Here is a 26,622-nt window from a genome sequence, read left to right on the forward strand (position 1 = left end):
TATGTTGCCCAGGCTGGTCTCAAACTCCTGAGCTCAATCAATCTGCCTGCCTCGGCCTCCCAAAGTGCTGGGATTACAGGCATTCACCGTCATGCTCAGCCTTTAAAATGGGTTTTCCTAAATAATTTAAACCTCACATGAATACCTTTTCAAACCTGGGAGAATTTACTTTTAAATCACCTCTTAAATATTTCCCCCCAAAAAGCAACAATGGCTTACAACAAAAATATTTCAATGAATTGTTTACAGAAGATAATCCATTTTCTAAGTATATTAACAAAATTTACAATTTATTAATTTTAATAAAAATTCATACATGTCTTTTGGTATCTAGAAAGCTGACCTAGTGATTCAAACAGAAAAGATTAGATTCCTGAAATACATTTCTGATTCTATCGCTGACTCATTGTGCATGCTTAAGCAAGTTATCTAATCTCCTGGTATCTTAGCTTCTGCACCTATAAAATGGAGGTAATAATATTTGCTATAAGATAACGTCAGCTATGCACTTGAGGAACCTCGGATGGAAGGCGCCAGAAATATTTTGCTATCTGCAGCATGATCTCATACTGTCTGAGAAATGGACCTTACCAGGCTTGTTGATTATCCCAGCACCTTACTTCCAAACTTTTCCTGTTCAACTTACTTTTTTACTTTATTCATTTCTATTTACCGGGTATTCTTTATGTATTTTAATTTTATTGGCTGTTTTTATTGTTTTGAGGAGAATTGATACTTTGAAGAAACCATGAAACTAAAACTTTAATTTTTTTGTTTAAATTTTTATGTTTAAAATGTGAAACAAATTTTTTAAAGCACTTAACTTACTAATTATGGGAGATGGCTATAGCTATGAGAGTTATATTAGCCTTATCCATTCATTCCTCTTGTTTACTTAGAGTTTATTTCACATTAATGTTAGCATGCACATATTTACATTACTCCCTGTACACTTTACAAATGATTTAAGGCAGATGTTGAGACTGCTATAAATTTGGATGTTTGTGTTCCTTTTCTGCAGGAACGAGATAACAGGTGATATAAGGGCAAAGGATTCGTTGCTTAGAGCTAAATCTAAGCTTAACCTATAGTCCAACCAGCTAATACATGTCGATCTCCTTTGGGCAAACTGCAAAGGTCAAAGGGCCACCTTGGGAATAACCAGATGACTTAAAAAAACAGAACTGCTGATTCAATAACAAAACTTAGAGGTAAAGCCAGAGATAGGAAGTTGGCTGCATTTTCTGAACACAAAAGTACTTCCTTCCCTCTGTCTGCTAACCTGCTTATTCAAGGCTAATGAAAATATTTCAGAGGAGCAAACCTTTGGTCTTTGGAACTTGCCTGTTAACAATAGAAAGCTTAATTCTTTGGAACTATTTCCAAAGGAAAAGATTTCATTGGAGTTTGCTCACTCAGATCTTATATTTCAAGCAGCAAGTATTACACCACTCCAACACAGTTTGAGATGCCTGTTGAATGTTGGACAGATCACGGACTATAAGTGATTCTCTTTCAGAGGCTATATCAAGCAAAATATTCTGGGCTTTACATTATATTAAGCTATTACAAACTTTGCCAATTTTATAGAATCAGCATTGACAGAGACTTTAAATATCATCTAGTTCAATTTACTTTTTTTTTTTTTTTTGAGACAGAGTCTTGCTCTGTTGCCAGGCTGGAGTGCAGTGTCGCGATCTTGGCTCACTGCAACCTCCGCCTCCTGGGTTCAAGTGATTCTCCTGCCTCAGCCTCCTGAGTAGCTGGGACTGCAGGTGCGTGCCACCACGCCTGGCTAATTTTTTTATCTTTAGTAGATATGGGGCTTCACCATGTTGGCCAGGCTGGTCTCGAACTCCTGACCTCGTGATCCGCCCGCCTCAGCCTCCCAAAGTGCTGGGATTACAGGCGTGAGCCACCGCGTCCTGCCCAACTTACTTTCAAATTAGGACATCAGAACCATAGTAGGCCTTTGTTATTAGAGAGCATTCTACCTAACAGAGTTCCAAACATTATTGTCAGGTTTTTATCTCTATAAAGAGGTGTACATTTCACTAGATAATCCAGTGATTCTATGGGCCAGGCAGTATGTTTCCTCAACATTATGTGTTTTTTTTGTTAGTGTAAGTATGGACTTTATTTTTTTTAAAGTCTTTTGAGGACTACAAATTACAAAGTAAAAGCAGATCACTACATAGAAATCTAGTGAATACATTTTGCCTGTGCATGAAAACTTTATCAAAGTTACTCATTTAACAAATTCACCCCATTCACAATATTCAGCTATAATGTTCTTTTAAAGGTTACTATACCTTTATTTCAAATTATGTTACATGTTATTCCCTCAAAATGAACTTTTAAACGACAAACTTTTGGCTCATAAGAATGGCACCTTCAAAAGGGATGACTTCCACTCGGTCTCTGGTGGCATTATTCCAGGCTAGTTTCTTTCACCAGTTAAAAACCTTCAAAATGTTCACTTTTAACACAAAGTCTTTCCATAAAAAAAAATGGCTACATTCCCCCCTCCCCAAGCATTATATGCTTATATTATTTAATGCCATTTTTGCTCCTTAAGAAGTGGATACTGCCCGAGTATGGTGGCTCACGCCTGTAATTCTAGCACTTTGGGAGGCTGAGGAGGGTGGATCACTTGAGTCCAGGAGTTCTAGACCAGCCTGGGTGACATAGCGAACCCATCTCTACAAAGATTATCTGGGTGTGGTGGTGTATGCCTGTAGTCCCAGCTAGTCAGAAGGTTGAGGTGGGAGGACTGCTTGAGCCCGGGAGGCAGAGGTTGCAGTGAGCCGAGATCATGCCACTGCACTCCAGCCTCAGTAACAGAGCAAGATCCCATCTCAAAAAAAAAAAAAAAAAAAAAAAAAAAAAAGAAGTGGACATTATGATGGAATACAATGTAGAATTGTAGAATGATGGTTAAGAATGCAGATTCTGGAGTCAGACTGAGTTCAAATCCTAGCTCCACCAGTTATTAACAGTAGTTCTGGGTCTGTGTTTCCTCATTGGTAACAGAAAGATAGTAATAGTACCTACTTCAAATATTATGAAAATTAAATGATATAGTATATGTATGGTGCCTAGCATGGTGCCTGGCACATATTAAATGGTCAATAAACATTACTGACTTAATTATTTACAGACTACACTAAGCTTACAGTGTGACATAGGTTGGGTTCTCTGAGAAGCAGACTCAGAGTACAAGGTATTTAGTAGGGAGTGTCTTGGTATCAACACCCATGAAAAGGAGGAAAAGGAAGGAGAGGGGAGAGGAAAAAGTCATGCTATAATACAGGCCCCCATAGCTTCAGCCAACCCCATAGGGAAGCTCTGGAGTGCAAATGGCCCACCACAGTTGCACTGTGTGGGGCTGAGAAGGCTAAGCCTTTGTATCCCCTGTCATTGGAGTGCACCACTCTCCCCCTCCCCAGACGTAGTCTTGAGCAAGGTGGTTTTCTGCAGCTGAGGCAAGCTGTGAAGTGGTTGAGAGTGAAGGCTGTCCACTGAACACACTCCCAGCAGACGGCAAAACAAATTATTCCTTGAAAGGAGATCCAGGTTGCACATCTCCATGTTCAACACAGGGTAGTCTGTGCAGCACTTGGAAAATATCAACAAATTATAGTTACTTCAAGAAAAGAAAGTGAGGTTGATTAAGGATGAGAGTAGGATGGTGAAGATGAATGGGAAGAATAAACCATGGAGAGAAAGAGCTATTTGCATGTGATCAAAAAGCTTTCTTGAAAAAAAAATTCTTAATTAAAAAATAAAAAAAAAATTTTTAAATTCTATAACTAGAGATGGGGTCCCACTATGTTGCGCAGGCTGGTCTTAAACTCCTGGGCTCAAGTGATCCTCCCACCTCGTCCTACCAACGTGCTGGGATTACAGGCATGAGCCACTGTACTCAGCCAGGAAATCTTTCTTATTCTTTATAGTACCCCTGATTTGGGGCAAGGGTTGATTCTGATAACTGTAAGGCCTTTTGTTTAGTAAACTTTGTGATGGGTTGAGGTTTGTAATGGAGGTATAACATGGGAAGAAAGCCCACGTTCTTCGTATAACAAGGGTCACCTAAGAGGCTGGAAGTAGGAGCCATCACAGTTGATGCCACACAGGAAAAGGGGAGAGAACTGTTGGTGGTTAAGAGTTTTGGTAAATGAGGCCGGGTGCAGTGGCTCACACCTGTAATCCCAGCACTTTGGGAGGCCGAGGCGGGTGGATCACCTGAGGTCAGGAGTTTGAGACCAGCCTGGCCCAAATGGTGAAACCCTGTCTCTACCAGAGATACAAAAATCAGCCAGTGTGGTGGCCCAGGCCTGTAATCCCAGCTACTTGGGAGGCTGAGGCAGGAGACTTGCTTGAACCTGGGCGGTGGAGGTTGCAGTGAGCTGAGATCGCACTGTTGCACTCCAGCCTGGGCGACAGAGCAAGACTCTGTCTCAAAAAAAAAAGATAGTAGTTACATTATTTTCCCCATTTTTAGACAAGAAAACTGAAGCATAAAGAGCATAAGTTGCTAGTGTCATTCAGTGAGAAAGGCATGGAGCTGGGATTTGGCCCTAGGCAGTCAAACTCCAGACTGTAGGGCCTGTACTCTTCATCATATTCTCCCTCATTACAGTAAGGATAAGGATGCTTCTCTTTTCTGTGGGATGTGTTTTTTGTGTACTATCAACAATTTTTCCTCTGTAGGAAATTGTCAATGCTCTGGATGCAAATTGATTTTTTCTTAGGAATTTAGAGTTGCTGAGTTTTGCATCAAGACTGAAAGAGGCCAAAAAGAGAGGCTGTGTGGTAAGCAGGGGCAGTTAACCAACCCCTGGGGTACATGTAAGCATTTTGAAAAAGATTAACTGTGAGTCAACATTGCAGTAAATTTAGTTATAAAATCATGATTATGTATGCAAATATGAGTCAACAGGTAGGACTGTGTGATGACTCATCCTACTCAAAATTCTCTAGACTCGGTTTGTGCAATATTGGATTCTACAATGCTGAGCAAGGGAAGAAAAGTGTTTAAAGGAGAGCCACAAATAAGAATATATAGGTTGAATATAAACTTTATAGAGCCTGAATAGATTGGAATGGAATAGATGGAGGCTTCACACTCCTTCCCACATGCACTGTCCTATGCATCTCTTCATCTGGTGTTCATCGGTATCCTTTGTAATAGCCTTTATAATAAACTAGTAAATGTGAGTACAGTCATGTGTCACTTAATGAAGGAGATACATTTTGAGAACTGTGTTGTCACCAGGCGTGGTGGCTCATGCCCGTAATCTCAACACTTTGGCAGGCTGTGGTGAGAGACTTGCTTGATCCCAGGAGTTTGAGACCAGCCTAGGCAAAATAGTGAGACTCCATCTCTATAATAAATAAATAAAAATAAAAAAGACGATTGCATTGTTAGGCAATTTTGTTATTGTGCAAACATCTTAAGAGTGTCCTTCCACACAGCTAGAGGGTATAGCCTACTACACACCTAGGCTATATGGTATATCCTATTGTCTAGGCTGCAAACCTGTACAGCATGTTCCTGTACTAAATACGGTAGGGAATTGTAACACAATGGCAAGTGCAGTTAACAATGGAACAACTAGGGGATTAGGGGTTTGACACCCACACAGTCAAAAATCCATGTATAACTTTTGACTTCCCCAAAACTTTACTAATTGCCTACTGCTAACTGGAAGACTTACCAGTAACATAAACAGTTGATTAACACATGTATTATATACTGTCTTCTTATAATAAAGCTAGAGAAAATCAAATATTAAGAAAATCCTAAGAGAAAACATATTTACCATACTGTACTGTAATTATCAATACTGTAAGTTTAGGGTTGGTTAAATGCCCCTCCATTTCCAAAATGAGTCAGCTGTCCGAAATGGCAGGCAACTGCAGCTACAGACCTCAATCAAAGTACCTATCAAGCAATTCAGCTTTTTCTTGTAATGTCATTTTTTTTCTCTGCTTCTTGGGAGCATTTCTAGCATCACTGGTGGCACTTTGTATGGGGCTCATGGTGTTATTCAAGGTTTAGGGTATTGCATTAAACACGATGAAAAACGCGAGAAGTGTGAGAGATCACTTTTTACTGCAATACACAATTTACTAGAGCAAAGAACTGCTTGTGTGGAGATGATTAGCTCACAGGGTGTTTTATGTGGATACTCTCAACCCTTGCGTCCTGCTGTAATAGCAACAGGGAGTGGTTACAAAATTATTTCAGTGGAACAGCAGGTACTACAGTTAATTTTATGCAGTTGTTTGTTTTAATTAGTTAATTAGACAATTTTTGTTCTTTCCATAGCTTTAGTGGTACAAGGGGTTTTTTGTTACATGGAAGAATTTTATCCCTGGACTTTTAGTATACCCATCACCTGAAGAGCACACATTGTACCCACTAGCTAATTTTTCATCAGCTACGGTTTAACACTGCATTTTTAGATTTTTAAATATTTATCTAGACTGCAAATGGTACAATGTATGGTCTGTTTGTGTGTATAGGTTTTGATAAATTTTAACCTTTTATAATAGATTTATGTATGGTAGTAAATGATAGACTAGTATCTACATGTATTTTATGTACTCTTCACATACCTTTAATTTTTTTTGATATTTCTAGTCTACGAGGTTCATTTGGTTTTTCAAATTGTTGCAAATCTCCAAAAAATTTTCCAATATATTTATTGAAAAAAAAATCCATGTATAAGTGGACCCACACAGTTCAAACCCATGTTGTTCAAGGATTGACTGTATTTGTCTATCTAAACATACCTAAACATAGAAAAGGTACAGTAAAAATACAGTATTATAATCTTATGGGATCACCGTTGTCTCTGCGGTCTGACATTGAAATGTCATTATGTACGGCATGACTGTATAGTGTTTCCGAGTTCTGTGAGCCTCTCTAGCAAACTAATGGAGCCCAAGAAGGGGTTATGGGAACCCTAACTTATAGCTAGTTGGTTAGGACCCTTGGTCACCATCTGGGGTTTCTGATTGGCATCTGAAGTGGGGGCCATCTTGTGGCACTGAGCCTTCAACCTATGGTATCTGATGCTATCTCCAGGTAGTGTAAGAAGTGAATTGAATTAGAGGACGCCCAGCTGGTGTCTGCTGCAAAATTGCTTATTTGCTTAATGTGTGGGGAACCCCCCTCCACACACATCTGGAGTCAGAAGGGTGTTGTGAGAGAAAAGTGGGAGAAACTGAATTTGTTTATTCCAATATTCAGAATGGGGTCCTTGAGAACATCATAGTGGTAAGCATAGACATTCTAAAGCCAGACTGCCTGGGTTCATCTCTCTGCTCTACCACTTCGAGTGTTACTTTAGCTCACTGTGTTTCAGTTTCCTATTAAGTTGGGATAATAATACCATCTCATAGAGTAACTTAAGAATTAAATCAGTTAATATACATAAAGCACTTGGAAGTGTTTGGAGCATTAATAAACACTCAATAGCTAATAAAAAATAGAAAAGGGTGAGGAACAACTTAATACATATTCAAATATATATTATAGATCTTTTCCATATTTGTTGTAGGGAAAATAAGAGGAAGTGTATTTAAGCTCTGAGAGATCTGGATTTTATGAAATTAAAAAAAAAGAGAGAGTAGATAAAACATTTACCCATTAAGAAACATAATTAACTACTCAGGGTGAATATTTCTATAGAGGGCTGTATAGCATGCAGTAGATTCTGTAACTGAGTTTAGCCCAAGAATGGTATTCTCTAAAAGTGGGAAAACAATCCCTAGAAAATCAAGTTTGAATCTAGTACATGGCCACCTACCACCTCACTTGCCCAAGAAACATACTGAAAACTAAAGCTTGGTGTTCTATTGAGGGACTTACAACAAATTAACAAGTGCTGATGTATGTTAAAATAGTACCTGAAGTTTTGACAACTATCTTCCTGGTTTAACCTGGAGAAACAGAAGCAATGGGAAGAAATCACATTTGTAGTAGACCCATGACCAGGACTCAGATTTTAAAACTTAAAATGTTTCCATTACCTTGAATTTCCCTTCGCTGGGTTTTTTAAAAAGCTAAAATGAAATGCATTAATCACATAGCATGGCATTACATATAAAAGGTCTTTACATAGTTGAAGAAGTATTCAGTTGTCCTTTAACATATCTGCCCACTTCTTGGCCTGACCTCAGGACACAGCCCTACCACAACCCAAACTCCTGGTCCCTGTTAAAAGGGTGACCTAGGAAGCTATGCTTTATCATATATTCTTCTCAGGAATCCTTCATACACTGAATTGAGCCATTAATGTCATCTTTTTGGCATTTAAGTCACAAAGGGGAAGTTGCTAATTGGGTAGCAGCAATAGAGAGACAGAGGGAATGGCTGCTGGTCTCCAAATGAAAACAGTCTTCACAGTTCCCATATTTTCCTTTTCTTGGAGTCTGAGATGTATATTCTTGCAATCTTCACCCCAGCCCTCTTTTGCTCATTTCCTGGTTGGACAGGGTTTTTATTCTCTACAATCAATTTCTGACCAAATATGTGTGGCTCTACTTCAAACTAAAAGTCAACATATTGACATGCAGAGATAGGAATTTAGTCTATCACTTTGTGCTTAGTATCTGGGGAGAAGATATATGAGTTAAAAAACAGAACAAAGAGAAATTTTCAGCACTTCTACAGTCAATCAAATCTGGTCAGTTCTACTTCTCAAATATTTTTCTTATCCATCTTGTTCGTACATCCATAGCCATCTTTTATCTGAATTATAATACCCTCTTAGGCAACAGAAAAAGATGGACGAATACTTGCTATTTTAAGAAAATGCAAATGCCAAATATCACTGTGGAAAGACCTCACAGCTTCCCAGTCTTTTCCCTTGATATTCACCTTTCCCTTGAGGACATGTAATGGTCACTGTCTCTATCAGAGAAGTGCATTTCCCTTCCACGGCGTAGATTGGTCCTCTTTGTTTTTCCTTATTCATAGCATTGCTAAACCCAGATGAGTTATATACAGCTTTTAGATAGGGCTTAGGAGTAATGGGGGACGGGGGTGGGGGAAGCAAATAAAACACTAAGATGCAACTTTTAGATAGGGCTTAGGAGTAATGGGGGATGGGGGTGGGGGAAGCAAAGAAAACACTAAGATGCAACTTACCTAGCTATAATTAGGTACGGCTTGCTCTTTTTATTCAATAAATATTTGAGCATTCTGTGATTGCCACGGTGCATATATTGACGACACGTCACTGCTTGCAAGATGCATGTGGTAGCAGGGGTATGCTAATGCTGCCACAGGGTAATAAAGGATAAATCAGAGTGCGGAGCACCTCAGCCACTTTAAAATGTGCAGGAAAGTCTGTGTTCTCTCCTTTTATCTGGAAGATTCACCAGTCATTTGAGCCCTTTGAAGTGACTCATTCAACCCCCAAAATTGTTTGGCTGGACACTACCCAGTTTTGGATAAAAGCAGAGAGGCTGGCTTCAGCTAGCAGCTTGCAGAGGTTTTCTTTCATCGGGGGTATCATTGGTTATCTTGTAATGCTTGGGATGAATTTTTCCAGCCTCTAAGTCACCCAACCCGGGAACTCCTCACGCTGCTGGGTTTTGTAACAATAAAGGTCTTATTAAGCTACCAAAAAAAGAAAAAAAACAGGAGGCACCTAAAAATAGTATTTGGGGGAAGGGAATTATGAAAGATTTCACTGAAGTGCTGCCCTAAGAAAACGAAGACTTTAAGGACAAATAAAAATTAGCAGAACATGAGATTGGAGAAAGCGAGAGGGCAGGAAATGAAGTATTCCAAGAGTCTAAGAATGTGCAAAAGACAAGTGAATGATGTGTTTAGGAAATTACAAGTAGTTAATTATGTCTGGGGTGTAGAGTACAAAGGGGTTCTCCTGTTTAGGCTCAGGTGACAGGAACTAGTTTCTCTACCACCCACAAGGGTCCTTAAACACACAAGGAATTCTCAGAATCCAGGCCAGAAAGGGGCATTCAAGGGAGGAATTTCCTCCTCTTCCAGTCAATGGCAGCCTTCTCAGCTTGGTTTTCCAGGCTCAGGAACCACATCTTTGGTGGTTAATGCCAATAAAATCCTCTTCCTTAGGGAAAAACCCTATCCTCTTATACCACAAAATTTTACTCCATGATCTTGATAAGGACAAAATAACAGAATAGTGCATTTTCTTTACGTATTTAATAGAACTGCTTGTTTACACTGCCAAAAGAAAGGCTACTTTCCATAAACCTGAGATCATAGGGAAACTGGATATTATACTTTTAGCTTAGGCGTTAACTAATGGTACAAAGTATGTAAACCCCTATCACTTCTAAATGGCAGTTCACTGAATGAACGAGTTTGCTTCCAATTTTTGTTTTGAGGATTAGAGGTTTAGAAAACATCTTTAAACATTAAAAAGTCATTAAAAGAAGGGAAGCAAATTAAATTTCAAATTAAGTTACTGTGGTTTTCCTGGGCCACTGTTGTCAGCCAGTTACAATGTGCTCCATCTCTCTAGACCCTAGCTCCTATTTTGAAGCTGATATCTTACTTAAATTTTCCTTTCTAGGCCAGGCTCCGCGGCTCATGCCTGTAATCCCAGCACTTTGGGAGGCCAAGGCAGGTGGATCACCTGAGGTCAGGAGTTCAAGACCAGCCTGGCCAACATGGTGAAACCCCATCTCTACTAAAAATACAAAAAATTAGCCGGGCATGGTGGCGTGAACCTGTAATCCCAGCTACTCGGGAGGCTGAGGCAAGAGAATTGCTCGAACATGGGAGGCGGAGGTTGCAGTGAGCCGAGATTGCGCCACTGCACTCCAGCCTGGGCAAGAGTGAGATTGTCTCAAAAAAAAAAAAATAAATAAATAAATAAATAAAAAATAAATTTTCCCTTCTAAAAGGATCACAATAACATGAATAGCAAATAGAACGTTTTAGGCAGCAATTATCTAAAACGTGGATGCTCTTGAGCATGCATTCTCAATGGGGGTGAAAATTGGTTCATTGGGGACAAAAAAAAATTCTATTTTGTATAAAGCAAAAAACATTTACAGTCCATAAACAGATACATAGTATATATCTGGTGTTGAAATATCATGGGGAAGGGGTGACTAGGAAAAAATCTAAAAAAGTTCTTCAGGGAGGTGATAAAGAAAAGGTTAAGAAGCCAGGTGTAGTGACTTATGCCTGTAATCCCAGCTACTTAGGAGGCTTAGGCAGGAGGACTGCTTGAGGCCAAGAGTTCAAAAACAGCCTGGGCAATATAGCGAGATCCCATGTCTACTTAAAAAAAAAAAAGAAAAGCTGCTGTGGAGATTCTTTTGCCAAGTCAGGAATACCTAACTTAACTGTATTTTTAAAAACCCTAAGTGCCGAGATAAAATGGAAAGTTATGGCTATTCCACTTCTAACCAATGTACTTGCAAATGGCTCCAGTTCTTTGGTTTTTTGTTTCTCCTAGCCAGAGTTGCTAAAATTGTTCAAGGAAAATACTTGGATTTCTTTTTTTAAAGATGATAAATCATTAAGTTTATAACACATAGAGAGTACAAACCAGGAAAGTAAATTTATTTAAATTACTAAAATAGCTTTTAAAGTCATTTACAGATCAGCTGCTATAATTATTTTTCTTGAAAGACATAGGTAACATATTACTTTTAAATTACTTGGGTCAATGAAACATTTAATAAAAACATTTGTTTCTCTATATAATATGTATGTATAAAATAAGCCTTTTCAAAAACTCTGGTTTTCATAATCCTCTATAAATCAGATGATCTGACTTCTAAGAGGAACAAATTACAGTAAGGGGTATACATTTATGAATACTGGTAGTACTAGAGGAAAGACGTTAGACCACTCTACTACCACTTGTGGAACTCTCAAAGGGTAAATGACAAAGCCAATGACTGACTCTCTCTAAAAATAATATTTACATTTAATGGTTTGTAGACAATAAAAAAACAAGGTGGATAGATCTAGAATTGTAACATTTTAAGAAAACCATAGCATTTGGCAGATGAGAAAGCTCAATTATAGATGCAAAGTTATAACTAAACTACTATAGTAGTAAAGAAATACATTTCACACCCTTCATATAAGTTCACTATCTTGGCTTGAGGCACTCCATAAAATGTATCACGTGCATAGTAAATCTTTATATTTGCTATGGCGTTGTACTAGAGGACTTGGACTGCAACAAGTGGATGTGCGGAAAATGAAATCTTCTTCAATAGCCCAGGACAGCTGGTTAACAAATGGCTTGTCAATTCCTGAAACTCATTTCTTAATTCAAAACAAAAGCTTCAGGATGTGTCCAAAATAAACTGTTACGAATTGACCTACTCTTTTTTTTTTTTTTTTTTGAGACAGAGTTTCATTTTTGTTGCCCAGGCTGGAGGGCAATAAGCATGGTCTCGGCTTATTGCAACCTCCACCTCCTGGGTTCAAGCGATTCTCCTGCCTCAGCCTCCCAAGTAGCTGGGATTACAGGCATGCGCCACCACGCCCGGCTAATTTTTGTATTTTTAGTAGAGACGGGGTTTCACCATGTTGGCCAGGCTGGTCTTGAACTTCTGACCTCAGGTGATCCACCTGCCTTGGCCTGACCTACTCTTAAGACTCAAGTGAACAAATATATTAAATTTTGCAATATACATGAAGAATCCTTGGGAGGGCCAAGAATTTTTCTTCAAGGAAGGAAAAAGGAGATGTAAAAAACAAATCCCAACAGAATCCACCAAGATTAACAGTTCATATAACTATGTTTGACTAAACTACATCTCAGTGGATTACTGTAACATTTCCTTCCTTCAGCTTCCCCATTAATTTCTCCTTCCTTGCCTTGTTCTTTCCATCTTCCAAAAAACAAAAGAAAAAAATTCCAAACACACACCTAGATGACCTTTCATTACTTACGTTCCTATAGGCAGAAGCTAAGGAACTCACACCTAAATGGTATAAAAGGGAACATAATGGGAAAATCCATGGTTACATTTAGGGAGCAATCTTACTAATAACTCAGGAAACTTAGTGAGAAATCTAAGTTAAAAAATCAGGAAGGTTCATAAGAAAGGAGACAAATCCCTCTCACTGGTCATACCATAACTGTAATAACTCAGCCCAGAATCAAAACAGATTCTCTAAGGAACTGCATATAATCTGCACTCCTAAGATACCTTTAACACAGCTCTCAATGGAAACTGAAATGATTCTCTCATATCACAGATAGGTTGAATGAATGATTTATATGTTCCATGTTTATGTAAGAACTTAACTTCCTTTAAAAAGAAACTAGTTCTTTCAAAAAGAGCTCTGAATTCTGTCTCTGGTTAGAAAGTGTGAACAATTCTCACAACTTGGGACATGATTTTTCTTCTCTCTCACTTCTTATAAGCAGATGCCCCTTTTCAGGGCATTTTCAGGTTGCACAGGCAGAACTAAGTGAGAAATACGGCTCCAGAGGCCATTCAGTTTGTCTGGGTCCATATGATTGTAGGAGTTGGGTGTGTTAGAATTGGTGAACTTGACTTTAAGAAAATCTCTTACTTTTTCTTCAACTTCCTTTAGGCCTAGACTTGTTCCAAGTGTCTCTTCCTCCAATAAGACAGTCAGGACTAAGGCTACATCTTTGAAGGCTGCGTTTTCATGGTCACAATATTTGTAGAAGATCAAAGTAGAGCCTGCGGGAAATGACTCAAAGCGGTGTACCACAGCTGCATTCTGGCCATTCTTAAATCCATTGCTCAGTTCTTGGTCTACCTCTAGTTTGACAGTATCACTGTCTTGAGTAGCTTTATCTGTCCCATCAATCCGGATGGCACGGACACTACGAAAAGAAGAATAGGCATCAGCAATTTGTTCACTCAGACACCTAAGTGCTTCTTCAGCATCTCGGGCAGCAGTGAGCAGTAAGATAGCAGGCTGAGACCGAGGATGGGAGCTATTAAGATGTTTTTCCAGGAATGTTTGGCTCCTTTTCCACAGCTTCTCATCTTGACCTTGGTACTTATTCTTAAGTTGATTCATCTGGTTCTGGAACTCTTGAACAGCAGTGGTTTCTACCTCAGGAGTACTAAAGAACCAAAAACTCCCAGAGGCAAGAGCAGCTATCAGAGGAAGTAGCCACCACCAGTTCCTCTTGACAAAAGATGCATTTTGGGGTTGTCCAGTCACCTCTTCTCAGAAAAAAAAGAAATGACAGACATAAATACCATTTTCTTAGATTCAGGGGCAAGTGACTTTTAAAATCAGTATCAATCTTTATAAACATTAGGTAAAAGAGGAAGGACTTTAAAGAAGAAAGCTGATAATTTTTTTAATAAAATAATTTATCACATTCTCAAGAAAATCTTACATGCATAGGCTTTGAATTATGTGCACAAATATGCATATGTCTCTTCAATATAAAAATAAGTCTTTGAGGAAAAAAGTTTTTAAACATATGAAATGGCATAAACAAGTCAGAAAAATAACAGTTTATAAAGCGAAGCTATTATTTCCACTGCTACTAGTTGGGAGAATAGACTATTAAAATACAATTTATAAAATATTTTTTAATTTAGTAACTCAGCATTCACATGGCTAATTATTCAAGGTGAAATATTTCTGAAGTACATAAAGCGATAAAGAAAAGGATGCAGGCTGGAAGTGGTGGCTTATGCCTGTAATCCCAGCACTTTGGGAGGCCGAGGTGGGAAGATCACGAGGTCAGGAGATTGAGACTGTGAAACCTCGTCTCTACTGAAAATACAAAAAACTAGCTGGGTGTGGTGGCACACACCTGTAGTCCCAGATACTTGGGAGGCTGAGGCAGGAGAATCACTTGAAAACGGGAGGCGGAGGTTGCAGTGAGCCGAAATCGCGCCACTGCACTCCAGCACTCCAGCCTGGGTGACAGAGCGAGATTCCATCTCAAAAAAAAAAAAAAAAAAGAAAAGAAAAGGATGCAATATAAATGAACATCTTCTACGTGTTATAATAGCTAGCTGTCCCTTTAGATTAATTTCACCGATGCCTTTTGTGGTATGCAAGTTAACACTGGTAAAATTTAGTTTGTGACTCATCCCTAGTTACTATTGGCAATAATAATAGTATTAATTTATATTTATCTAGTGCTTTTCGGTTTATAAAGTACTTTCTCATATTCTACTTCATTTATTCCGTTGATAGTAACAATAACACTTTTACATCTTTTACTTATTGACTGTTTCAGGCTATTAATTTTAGTAGGGACCTTTTAGAGCAGCAATTCTCAAGGTGTGGTCTGTGGGGTACTTCAAGACCCTATTTTGGGGGGAGGGGGGTCCATGAAGTTAAAGCTATTCTTCTAACACTAAGATGTTATTTGACTTTCACCTTGTGTTGACATTTGCACTGATGACGCAAAAGCAATGGTGGGAAAAACTTCTGATGCCTTAGCATGAGTTACAGGGCAGTGGCACTAAACTGTACGAGTATAGTCATTGTTATTTTTCACTGCCATGCATTCAAGGTTTAACAAAGGGACATTCTTTTACTTAAGAATGTCCTTTATGAAGCAGTTAATTATTTATCTTATTAAATCTGAATCCTTGAGTACATATGTCAATATTCTTTCTGAAGAAATGGAAAGTATGCACAAAGCACTTCTGCTGCATCATACAGTACCATGGTTGTCTCAAGGAAAATAATTTTGTGCAAATGAATTACAAGGCGAATTAGCACATTTTTCATGGAATACTATTTTTTACTTGAAAGAACAAGTAACAAACTAGTCAGACTTGTGTATTTGGCAGATATTTGCTTTCAAGTGAAAATTAGGATTTTAGAATCCTAAATCTGCCACCATGAGCTTGACAACTCCCAATATTGTACTTTAACACTTTCTTTTTTTTTCTGAGATGGAGTCTCGCTGTGTGGCCCAGGATGGCATGAAGTGGTGCGATCTTGGCTCACTGCAACCTCTGCCTCTCAGGTTCAAGTGATTCTCCTGCCTCAGCCTCCTAAGTAGCTGGGATTACAGGTGTGTGCCACCATACCCAGCTAATGTTTTTGTATTTCTAGTAGAGACAGGGTTTTGCCATGTTGGCCAGGCTGGTCTTGAACTCCTGACCTCAGGTGATCCATCCACCTAGGCCTCCCAAAATGTTGGGATTACAGGCATGGGCCATGCACCCCACCCTTTAACACTTTTTTAAAGTCTTGAGATTGGCAGTGATATTAACAAATGTGATATTTTTTATTACATTCCTAATGTGTCAATGTTTGGAAAATCTGCATTTCTCAGTGAACCAATGTTTTCCAAATGACCAGTGCACGATACTCCATTCAAAGTATAAGAAAGACCAATGACTTTTAATGTAATAGAGTACTAAAAGCTCAGTAAGATGGTTTTAGACATCCTATTTCAAGTAACATTTAAGAAACTACCACTTGTTGAGTTTTGGAGAGTTCAAAAAAGAATAGCCACAATTATCTGAAGAGGCTATTAAAATTTTTCATATCTGTATAAAAGCTGGATTTTTTGTAGATACTTCAACAAGAATAATATATTGTAACAGACTGCATACAGAAGCATATATGATAATCCAAATCCATTTTTTAAAGCTAGGCATTAAAGAGATTAGAAAAAATGCAAAGCAATCTGATCTGTCACTCTTCTTGCTAAATTATTTTAAAATAAATTAATACATATTTTAAAAAATGTTTCAACTTTAATTTCTTGGTACATATGGATAGATATAACCCATATTTTCAACAAAAAGCTCTTTGAGGTTCTTAATAACTTTACTAGTGTAAAGCGGTACCAAGAACAAAAAATTTGAGAATCATCATTAATCTATTTTCTTTCTTTTTTTTTTTTTTGAGACAGAGTCTCGCTCTGTTGCCAGGCTGGAGTGCAGTGGCACGATCTCGGCTCACTGCAACCTCCGCTTCCTGGGTTCAAGTGATTCTCCTGCTTCAGCCTCCTGAGTAGCTGGGACAACAGGTGTGTGCCACCATGTCCAGCTAATTTTTGTATTTTTAGTAGAGATGGGGTTTCACCATGTTGGCCAGGATGGTTTCGATCTCTTGATCTCGTGATCTGCCTGCCTTGGCCTCTCAAAATGCTGAGATTACAGGCATGAGCCACCACGCTCAGACCATTAATTTATTTTCTTAGTACTCTTTCAGGATAATAAGACTTGGAGAACTAAAGAAACTTGCCACAAGGCTGTAAAGGAGGTAAGTGGTCCAATCTAGTTCAAATACAGGTGTGCAGACTCTGAAAGCCACTGTAATCCCATAAAGTCATGCTCTGGCTACCTTTCTTTCAATTCAGCATGGTTTTCTCAGTTAACAGTATTAATAGCTTTACTTATTATTCGCTATTATTTTTGGTCTTATGGACAGTTAAGTGAAGGGCAATACCAGATGTTGTCTCATATAGTTTGTCTATAAAGAATTTCACTGCTAGTAGAATATATACTTTTTCCTCTCAAGTGCTTAAAATGTGATTCTTCAAATAGCATCGAGTCATACTGCTGTGAAAAAACATTTTTAAACAATTATGGAATACCAATTTTACAGAAATATTGAATAAAAACTGAATACACAAACTTACGTTGGCTGGAGGTTGATGGTGACTGGTTTCCAAGCTCTGATTTCAGAATGCTGTCATCTAATGGTGAGAGTAATAAAATAAGACTATCAACTTATGCTTCATAATTTGAGTATTTATTTCTAGTAGACAAAGAAGATACAAATTCCACCAGGAAAAAAAGAAGACAGAGATCAGCCAGAAGCAGAAGAAAAAGTAGAATATCTGAGTGCCGATTAGACTGAGAGCTCCTTGAAACACATGACCTATTTCTTTCATAGCTTTTCACAGCATATGGTGGGGTCTAGTACAAAGCACACAATAATTAGTTTTGAGAGAAAGTTTGGAAGTATTTGACCCGTAAGTATCTAATGGGATTGGTGAAACTTCCGGGATAAAAAGGACAAAGAAAATAAGCACACCATAATAAAATGAAACATACCATCTGAAAAACTGCCATATATTGAACTCTTGCCTGGTGAAGATGCTGTAAAGAGGGGGAAAATAAGGACAAAATGTGGATTATAGACTACTGAGCTGTCTGGATAAGGTGTTTTAATATAAAAATCTGAATCCTCACTATTTTCTACCTCAAACTGATTCAATATTTCCTCTGGGGATTCTGACCATTTCAAATACTAGTAGTATCTTAAAATCACATTTAAAAACTTCTCATCATTTCTGTTAATAGACAAGTAATAAAGTAATTCCGTTTTAGGCTTGTGGTTAAACAATAGAGCTCAAAAATAATTTTCTCACAACTCTGTCAAATTTCTACTTCCATCTAAATTTATTTAGAAAATAAATTAAGCCGGGTACAGTGGTTCATGCCTGTAATTCCGACAAATCAAGAGGCTGAGGTGAAAGGACAGCTTGAGCACAGGAGTTTAAGGCCAGCCTGGGCAACACTGTGAGACCCTATCTCTAAAAAGAAAAAAAAAAAAATTAAAAACAAGAAAAGAAATTAAAAATGATCCTAACCTTTCCCTTTCCCTTCCATCTTTCTTAGCATACCAGCAGGTTTTAAAATCTAAGAGAGGAAATGGAAGGACAGGCTTCAGAAGTTGGAGAGGCCGAGTTATCTCATTTGTATGACCTACATTACCAGTATTGCCATCTATCACTTGCCTGGACTTTTATAACTTCTGTATATATAAATGAACTTCCTGGTGGATCTTCTTAGTGTTATATCAACAACTTTCATTTGAGAAACACTGGAATAACTGGAGGAATAATATTAGCCCTGCTAAGATTCAGAAATAGCCTTATTTTTGATCATATGACAAAAAACTCCATAATGATGTAGTAAGACAAAATGACAGCAACTCTAAGAGGAATACTGTTTTTCAATTACTAGTTTAGCTTAGGATATTTCATTATTTAGAAGCTTCTAAGTTAGGTTATCAAAGTTACAACTAAAATAACAATAAAAATACCTAACCACATGAAACCCAAATCCATCAGATAATGTTTATTTTGAATACTTCACTCCATGGCTGCAAAGATCAAATGAGATAATATATACAAAAATGCTGTGAAGTGCAATTCTATGATGTTAATGATGAAGGACAGCTAAATAATAATTATGTACTATATATAATATTTATATAATTCATATAACACAAACACATACACAGCAGGGTGTATACTGCCAAGGCAGGACATTGTCCAAAGGGTAACTGCTATCCTTTTTATCAACATTACTAGAGATGCTAACAACAATTCTAAAAAACATCTTTTTAAAAGAAAAAACTCAGCTGGGCGCGGTGGCTCAAGCCTGTAATCCCAACACTTTGGGAGGTCGAGGTGGGTGGATCACCTGAGGTCAGGAGTTTGAGACCAGCCTGGCCAACATGGTGAAACCCTGTCTCTACTAAAATACAAAAATTAGCTGGGTGTATTGGTGCGCCACCAGCTACTTGGGAAGCTGAGGCACGAGAATCGCTTGAACCCAGGAGGCAAAGGTTGCAGTGAGCTGAGATAACGCCACTGCACTCTAGCCTAGGCAACAGAGCAAGACCCTGTCTCAAAAAAAAAAAAAAGAAAGAAAAAAAAGAAAAAGAAAAAACTCAAGCTTTTCTAGTCTAAAGAGTATGGCGATAATCAATCACTCTATAACCATCAAGAGTAGAGGGCACAAATCCTCCATAGTTGCTATTAATTCTACAGAAAATATTAACAATAAATAAGCCCTGATAATTATGAGATTTTAGACTTTAAAAAATTGTGTTTACACATATAAGCTCATTACAATAATCTAGTTATAGGCACTATTGTCTCTAAAGGCAAGAAAATTGAGGTTCACAAAGGTTAAGTGATTTTACCAAGATTACTCAATTAGTAAGTGGAAGAGCTAGGACTGGAGCTCAAGAGCTTTAACTCCAAATTGTCTTCTTTTCTCTATCTAAATTTCTGAGACAGGTTCCAAAACATTTATATTAATTCTCTGACCTCTCCATGCACATATATTCTTCTCTATAATCATTGTTTTATCACCTGGCAAACAGGAAAAAGTAAAGACAGTGGTTCCATCTTTCCTAAAAGGTTTGGATGCAGGCAGAAGCCTGAACTGGGACCTGTCTACAGGAAACTGTTGCTAACATCGGGTGACAATGTTCCATGGGGTAGAATCTATAGCCTAAGGTTCTTGAACACTCAGGTCTAAAAATGACTTTTTTTCCTCACCAAAGCAGGCAGAAATATATAGTTAAAGAATGAGAGATAAAATGTGGAATGCTAGGAAAACATTTTTTTAATAGTCTTGAAGAGGAATCTATTATATAACAGTGTTTGAAAAATCACTGTAGTCTTCCACTTCCATTGAAAATATTTTCTTCTTGCTCATCGTTCTATCTTAAAGTCCTCATGTGGTTGAAAGTCTAAAAGATCCTATTACATGCACACTTCTGGTATGTTACTGTTACATAACTCTGAAAGCTCAATGTGGTATCTATATATGGTAGGTGGTTAGCAACCAATGTATAATTCTGTAAGCCATAATAAATATAGTAACAAGACAAAGAAATGCAAACACATAAAATACTAAAAATCAGCTATCAATTTAGCAACTAAAAAGATCTATTTCTGCATTTCTATTAGATGTTCAATATAATTATTTTTCCTTCTGTATTACAGTGTCTTATTAGAGGAAAAAATTATGCAAGGATTTTCTGATAAGTATGTACTAACTTCACTTATCTGGAAGTCATTTATCTGATATTAATTACTCAGAATGTATAGTTAAGAACTAAGAAATGACACAAGATGCCTCTGAGCTTTTCACATTATATACACTAAAACTCATGCATTTTTACATCCAAGAGTATCTCTTAGGTCTTCAAATTTAATTTTAATGTTTGATTCTGGTTATAAACATAATTCTAATAAGCTGAATAATTAACGTTTGGTTTCCTAACTATAATAGGTCAGGAAGAGCAAATTATAAGAGGAAATGGTTTTCTAATAGCAGGCACATAATCACAGCAATAAGAAATGACAACCAACAATAAGACAACGGCAAAAAGTTATTTCGGTTCTAGACTGCTGAAGAACTCACTTATATGTGGGCTAAAAACGTCACTGCTGAGAAAAAATGAATTATGAGCACTCCTACTTTACTGATGGAAAAGCAGAGCCACACATGTCATCTGGTCCAATTAGAGTTAATCATCCCATGAGCAAGAGATATAAGATGTGGATTTTTACATTACCTAAATAAAAGTAAGAGAATACCTGACGACCTCAAGACCTATTGTGGTTAGATGAGTAAAGTAGGGAGGTTAAAGGTCACTTAAGGCAGAGAATATGCATGGACTTTAAAAAAATATGGTTGAGATTTAATGTGGACGCATTTCCATAGAAATTATAGAAAGTGAGTTCAAAGTATGATGGTTTTATCACATCGATTTATAGTATTCCTTAAATTCTGTGACATTTAATCCATCCAAAACCTAAACCTGAGGCTGGGTGTGGTAGCTCATGCCTGTAATCCCAACACTTTGGGAGGCTGAAGCAGGCGGATCACTTGAGGTCAGCAGTTCAAGACCAACCTGGCCAACATGGCGAAACCCTGTCTCTACTAAAAGTACAAATATTAGCTGGGCATGGTGGCGCATGCATGCAAGTCCCAGCTACTTAGGAGGCTAAGGCACAAGAAAGACCTGAATGTAGGAGGCGGAGGCTGCAGTGAGCTGAGATTGTGCCACCGCACTCCAACCTGGGCGACAGAGGGAGACTCCATCTCAAAAAAAACCCAAAACAAAACACCTCCAAAAACCCAGAAAGGCTGGGCGCGGTGGCTCAAGCCTGTAATCCCAGCACTCAGGGAGGCCAAGGCAGGCGGATCATGAGGTCAGGAGTTCAAGACCAGCCTGACCAATATGGTGAAACCCTGTCTCTACTAAAAATACAAAAATTAGCCAGGCGTGTAAAAATACAAAAATTAGCTGGGTGTGGTGGTGCACGCCTTTAGTCCTAGCTACTTGGGAGGCTGAGGCAGGAGAATTGCTTGAACCCGGGAGGCAGAGGTTGCAGTGAACCGAGATTGTGCCACTGTACTCCAGCCTGGGCAACACAGCGAGACTCCATCTCAAAAACAAAACAAAACAAAACAAAACAAAACAAAACAAAAAAACAGGAAAAAAACCCTAAACATGAAAATATAACTTGTGCATTTCAGCCTTTATTATGTAAAATTATGAGTATACAAAGCTGTTCCAAAATCTGCTAAAAGCAAAAAATAAGTATTGTCAAAAGAGTAGAATTTCATTATTGTATACAGACTGTATTGCTGCTAGAACTGACAGCTTGTTAAAATCCATCAATCTCTGGTTTTTTTTTGTTTTTTTTTTTCAGATGGAGTCTCGCTCTGTCACCCAGGCTGGAGTGCAGTGGCGCAATCTCCGCTCACTGCAAGCTCCGCCTCCTGGGTTCACGCCATTCTCCTGCCTCAGCCTTCTGAGTAGCCTCCCGCCGCCACGCCCAGCTAATTTTTTTTTTTTTTTTTTGTATTTTTAGTAGAGACGGGGTTTCACCGTATTAGCCAGGATGGTCTCGATCTCCTGACCTCGGGATCCACCCGCCTCGGCCTCCCAAAGTGCTGGGATTACAGGCGTGAGCCACCGCACCTGGCCAATCTCTGGTTTTCTCACGCCACTATTTACATTCTACACCCAGCCCATGTGCTGCCAGTCCAAGAAATTACTAAACTAGTAATCATAGCTGTACTTTATTAGTGAAATCACAAACAACCTAAATGTTTATCTGAAGAACTAAATATTTTTGTCAAGAAAAACACAGCAAATACACTTAAGATTATTTCAATAACAGAGATTTATCTACTTACTTTGCATCCTGGTCCTCATTCTTGCAGTTTGTGGGGCCCATTCCTGGGGAGTTTTTTGATATCCTGAGCCTGAAGCAAATACATATATCAAAAGATAATTTCCCATACTTTGAAAGTTCATACCATATTCCAGTGTTATAAAATTAATCTATCAGAAAGACAAAATAAACTAGGGGAAGAAAACAATAAAAGCGATAGTTTTATAAGTAAAAGATAATTTCAAAGGATCATATCAGTGAGGATGAACTACTTCCTACAGCAAAGCAGGTAGCAAATAAATATATTATCACATAATACAAATTACTTGTGGTAAAATAGCCCTGAACACATTTCCATATCACAGAGTAATTATTACAGGTAGTACCAATCCGTGGTGAATTAAAAAGGTAAAGAGGGGTAAAATGACTTAAAATCTTATTACAACTTTTGTTGGGAGAATAAGGCAAGGTTAGAATTGATTGATTGAGGCTGGGCACGGTGGCTCACACCTGTAATTCCAGCACTTTGGGAGGCCGAGGCAGGTGGATCATGAGGTCAGGAGATTGAGACTATCCTGACTAACACGGTGAAACACCATCTCTACTAAAAATACAAAAAAATTAGCCGGGGGTGGTGGCGGGCGCCTGTAGTCCCAGCTACTTGGGAGGCTGAGGCAGAAGAATGGCGTGAACCCAAGAGGCGGAGCTTGCAATGAGCCCAGATGGCACTCCAACCTGGACGACAGAGTGAGACATCATCTCAAAAAAAAAAAAAAAAAAGAAAAGAATTGACTGACTGAAAAAAGAGCAGACAACCAACTACTTACTCAGCACTGAAGGTTGCTTATCATGAGCTGTGAAGTTTTGACCTGAAACAGAAAACAGGGATAAGGTCATAGAATACTTGAAAATAACAACAAAAAAGATGTTGCACAGACATTTTGCTTGTTTACCGTGGATACTAAAAACAACAAACAAAAAACATTCTCTCATCAATTCCAAGCATATAAGTATATGAAGTATATATATATAAAAAACATACATATACTATATATATATATATAAAAAGTGTGTGTGTATTTCTTTCCCCCTCATTTCTAAACTTCAAAATGTTTAGGAATTGGGCAACAACAAGGAGTCAGTTTTAGGATCAGTACCATCAAAATAACAACTACATATAGTTGTATATATAAAGTATAATTTTGTTTCTTTTTTTTGAGACAGGGTCTGACTGTCACCCAGGCTGGAATGCAGTGGCACAATCTCAGCTCACTGCAACCTCTGCTTCCCAGGTTCAAGATATTCTCCTGCCTCAGCCTCCCAAGTACTTGGGATTACAGGTGTGCACCACCATGCCTGACTAAATTTTTTGTCTTTTTAGTAGAGGCAGGGTTTCACCATGTTGGCCAGGCTGGTCTCAAACTCCTGACCAGGGTTTCACCGTGTTGGCCAGGCTGGTCTCAAACTCCTGACCTCAAATGCTCTGCCTGCCTCGCCCTTCCAAAGTGCTGGGATCACAGGCATGAGCCACCATGCCCAGCCAATTTTGCTTAATTCTTATGTGGTAGATGCTATTATTGTTCCTATTTTATAAATAAGGGAAAACCAGCTGGATGCGGTGGCTCATGCCTGTAATCCTAGCACTTTGGGAGGCCGAGGCAGGCAGATCATGAGGTCAGGAGATTGAGACCATCCTGACTAACACGGTGAAACCCCGTCTCTACTAAATATATAAAAAATTAGCCAGGCGTGGTGGTGGGCACCTGTAGTCCCAGCTACTCGGGAGGCTGAGGCAGGAGAAGGGCATGAACCTGGGAGGCGGAGCTTGCAGTGAGCTGAGATCACACCACTGCATTCCAGCCTGGGCGACAGAGCGAGACTCTATCTCAAAAAAAAAAAAAAAAAAAGGAAAACCAAAATTGGTAATTTTTCCAAAATTATATATCTAAAAGTAGTTGGGCCGAGATACAAATCCAGGCAGTCCATATCATATATCACATACCATACTATAGAGAAATGGTATGTACTATCTATGCAGATTTATGGACATTGCAAAGTAGCTATGAAGTAAAACATGCTACTTCAGGTTTAGAGGCGGTATTTAAGGATAACTGTAAAATGACACAATGAGATGACTAAAAAATGACATTACAATTATAACAAGGTAAATTTTCAAATCTGCCCTGAGGAAATGAGTTACTCTTTGATGATAAATACAAGTATCGATTTACATTTATTTATTTTCAACTTTTTCTGAATACAAACATGTGCTAGCTGTTTAAAAAAAGGGGCCATTCTAGAAATGCATAATTTAAAAATTCATGAATATCTATCTGTTAAGTATCTATTGTGTGCAAAACATCGAACGCAGAAATATTATGGTAAATAAGACAGATATTCTCTCAGCTTTGTTTTCAGCCTATACTAAAAATATACTTTTAAAAAAGTGGACACATACATTTTAATACTTTCATCAAATTCTAAGACATACTTTTTAAAAAATGCCCCTTGATCTTTTGATTAATGGTATGGCATAGTTTAACTGGATGGTTTTTCTTTCTCATTAATACATAAAATCAATAGTATCTTAAAATCAATGAAATATATCTTGATCACTTTTTCATTAGGATACAATGAACTAACTCATTTTTCATTTCTAAATAGTATCTCTTTTTTTTTTGAGATGGAGTCTTGCCCTGTCACCCAGGCTGGAGTGCAGTGGTGCAATCCCAGTTCACTGCAGCCATTGCCTATTGGGTTCAAGTGATTCTCCTGCCTCAGCCTCACAAGCAGCTGGGATTACAGGCACCTACCACCACGTCTGGTTAATTTTTGCATTTTTAGCAGAGACGGGGTTTCACCATGTTGGCCAGGCTGGTCTCAAACTCCTGGCCTTCACCATGTTGGCCAGACTGGTCTCGAACTCCTGGCCTCAAGTGATCCACCTGCCTTGGCCTCCCACAGTGCTGGGATTACAGGTGTGAGCCACCGCCCCCGGCCTAAATAGTATCTCACTGCATGGGTATAATATCATTTATACAGGTAGATACATTGAAGAGTTTCCAAAGATCAAAGATTTGGAGTAAAATAGGGCAAATACATAAAATAATTCCAAGAGTAATTTTCCACAACTGATTTTTTTTCCAGCAGCTAATTCATTTTATGTCTCATTTTATAGTCACAAACCCAGAACCTACTAAAAATTAAAATAAAAAATATAAAATTGAATTCTATAAATACAATGATTATAAAACAGATTTCCAAAGGCTTTTTCTTTTTTTCTTTTTTCTTGAGATGGAGTCTCACTCTGTTGCCCAGGCTGGAGTGCAGTGACACGATCTCGGCTCACGGCAAGCTCTGCACCGCACCCCCAGGTTCACGCCATTCTTCTGCCTCAGCCTCCCGAGTAGCTGGGACTACAGGCACGCGCCACCACGCCCAGCTAATTTTTATATTTTTAGTAGAGATGGGGTTTCACCATGTTGGCCAGGATGGTCTCAGTCTCTTGACCTAGTGATCCGCCCACCTTGGCCTCCCAAAGTGCTGGGATTACAGGTGTGAGCCACCATGCCTGGCCTTCCAAAAGTTTTTTCTTAAGAAAAGAAAGTAATGTGGAAGAAAAAAAAAAGTTCTTGAAGATTTTTACATACAAAGGTATTTTTGGTTGATTAATAATTAACTCAGATTTTGGGAGACTTGATTTAAAAATGTCAAAAGAAAAAAACGGTAG

General features: G+C 38.3%; 2 protein-coding genes across 7 annotated transcripts in view; both read right to left on the reverse strand.

The window, feature by feature from the left end:
• The window catches only part of QSOX1 (quiescin sulfhydryl oxidase 1), a 299,134-nt gene that overhangs the window by 267,832 nt on the left and 4,680 nt on the right, over nucleotides 1-26,622 (reverse strand). The gene's annotated exons all lie outside the window — the stretch shown is intronic.
• Nucleotides 12,527-26,622, reverse strand: part of TOR1AIP1 (torsin 1A interacting protein 1) — a 38,771-nt gene continuing 24,675 nt past the window's right edge. For 4 of the 6 annotated variants that reach the window (XM_063651704.1, XM_054454224.2, XM_054454151.2 and 1 more), the window contains 5 exons: nucleotides 23,720-23,761; nucleotides 22,915-22,983; nucleotides 18,013-18,057; nucleotides 17,595-17,651; nucleotides 12,527-14,187 (listed from right to left, as the gene is read on the reverse strand). In XM_063651704.1, coding sequence (XP_063507774.1) covers nucleotides 13,400-14,187; nucleotides 17,595-17,651; nucleotides 18,013-18,057; nucleotides 22,915-22,983; nucleotides 23,720-23,761 — 1,001 coding nt within the window. In that variant the 3' untranslated portion in view covers nucleotides 12,527-13,399. The remainder of the gene's footprint in view (nucleotides 14,188-17,594; nucleotides 17,652-18,012; nucleotides 18,058-22,914; nucleotides 22,984-23,719; nucleotides 23,762-26,622) is intronic. The other 2 variants (XM_054454632.2, XM_054454560.2) reach the window with 1 other exon arrangement.

The sequence above is a fragment of the Pongo pygmaeus genome, chromosome 1 (genome assembly GCF_028885625.2).
Source record: "Pongo pygmaeus isolate AG05252 chromosome 1, NHGRI_mPonPyg2-v2.0_pri, whole genome shotgun sequence".
NCBI classification, from domain to species: domain Eukaryota; kingdom Metazoa; phylum Chordata; class Mammalia; order Primates; family Hominidae; genus Pongo; species Pongo pygmaeus.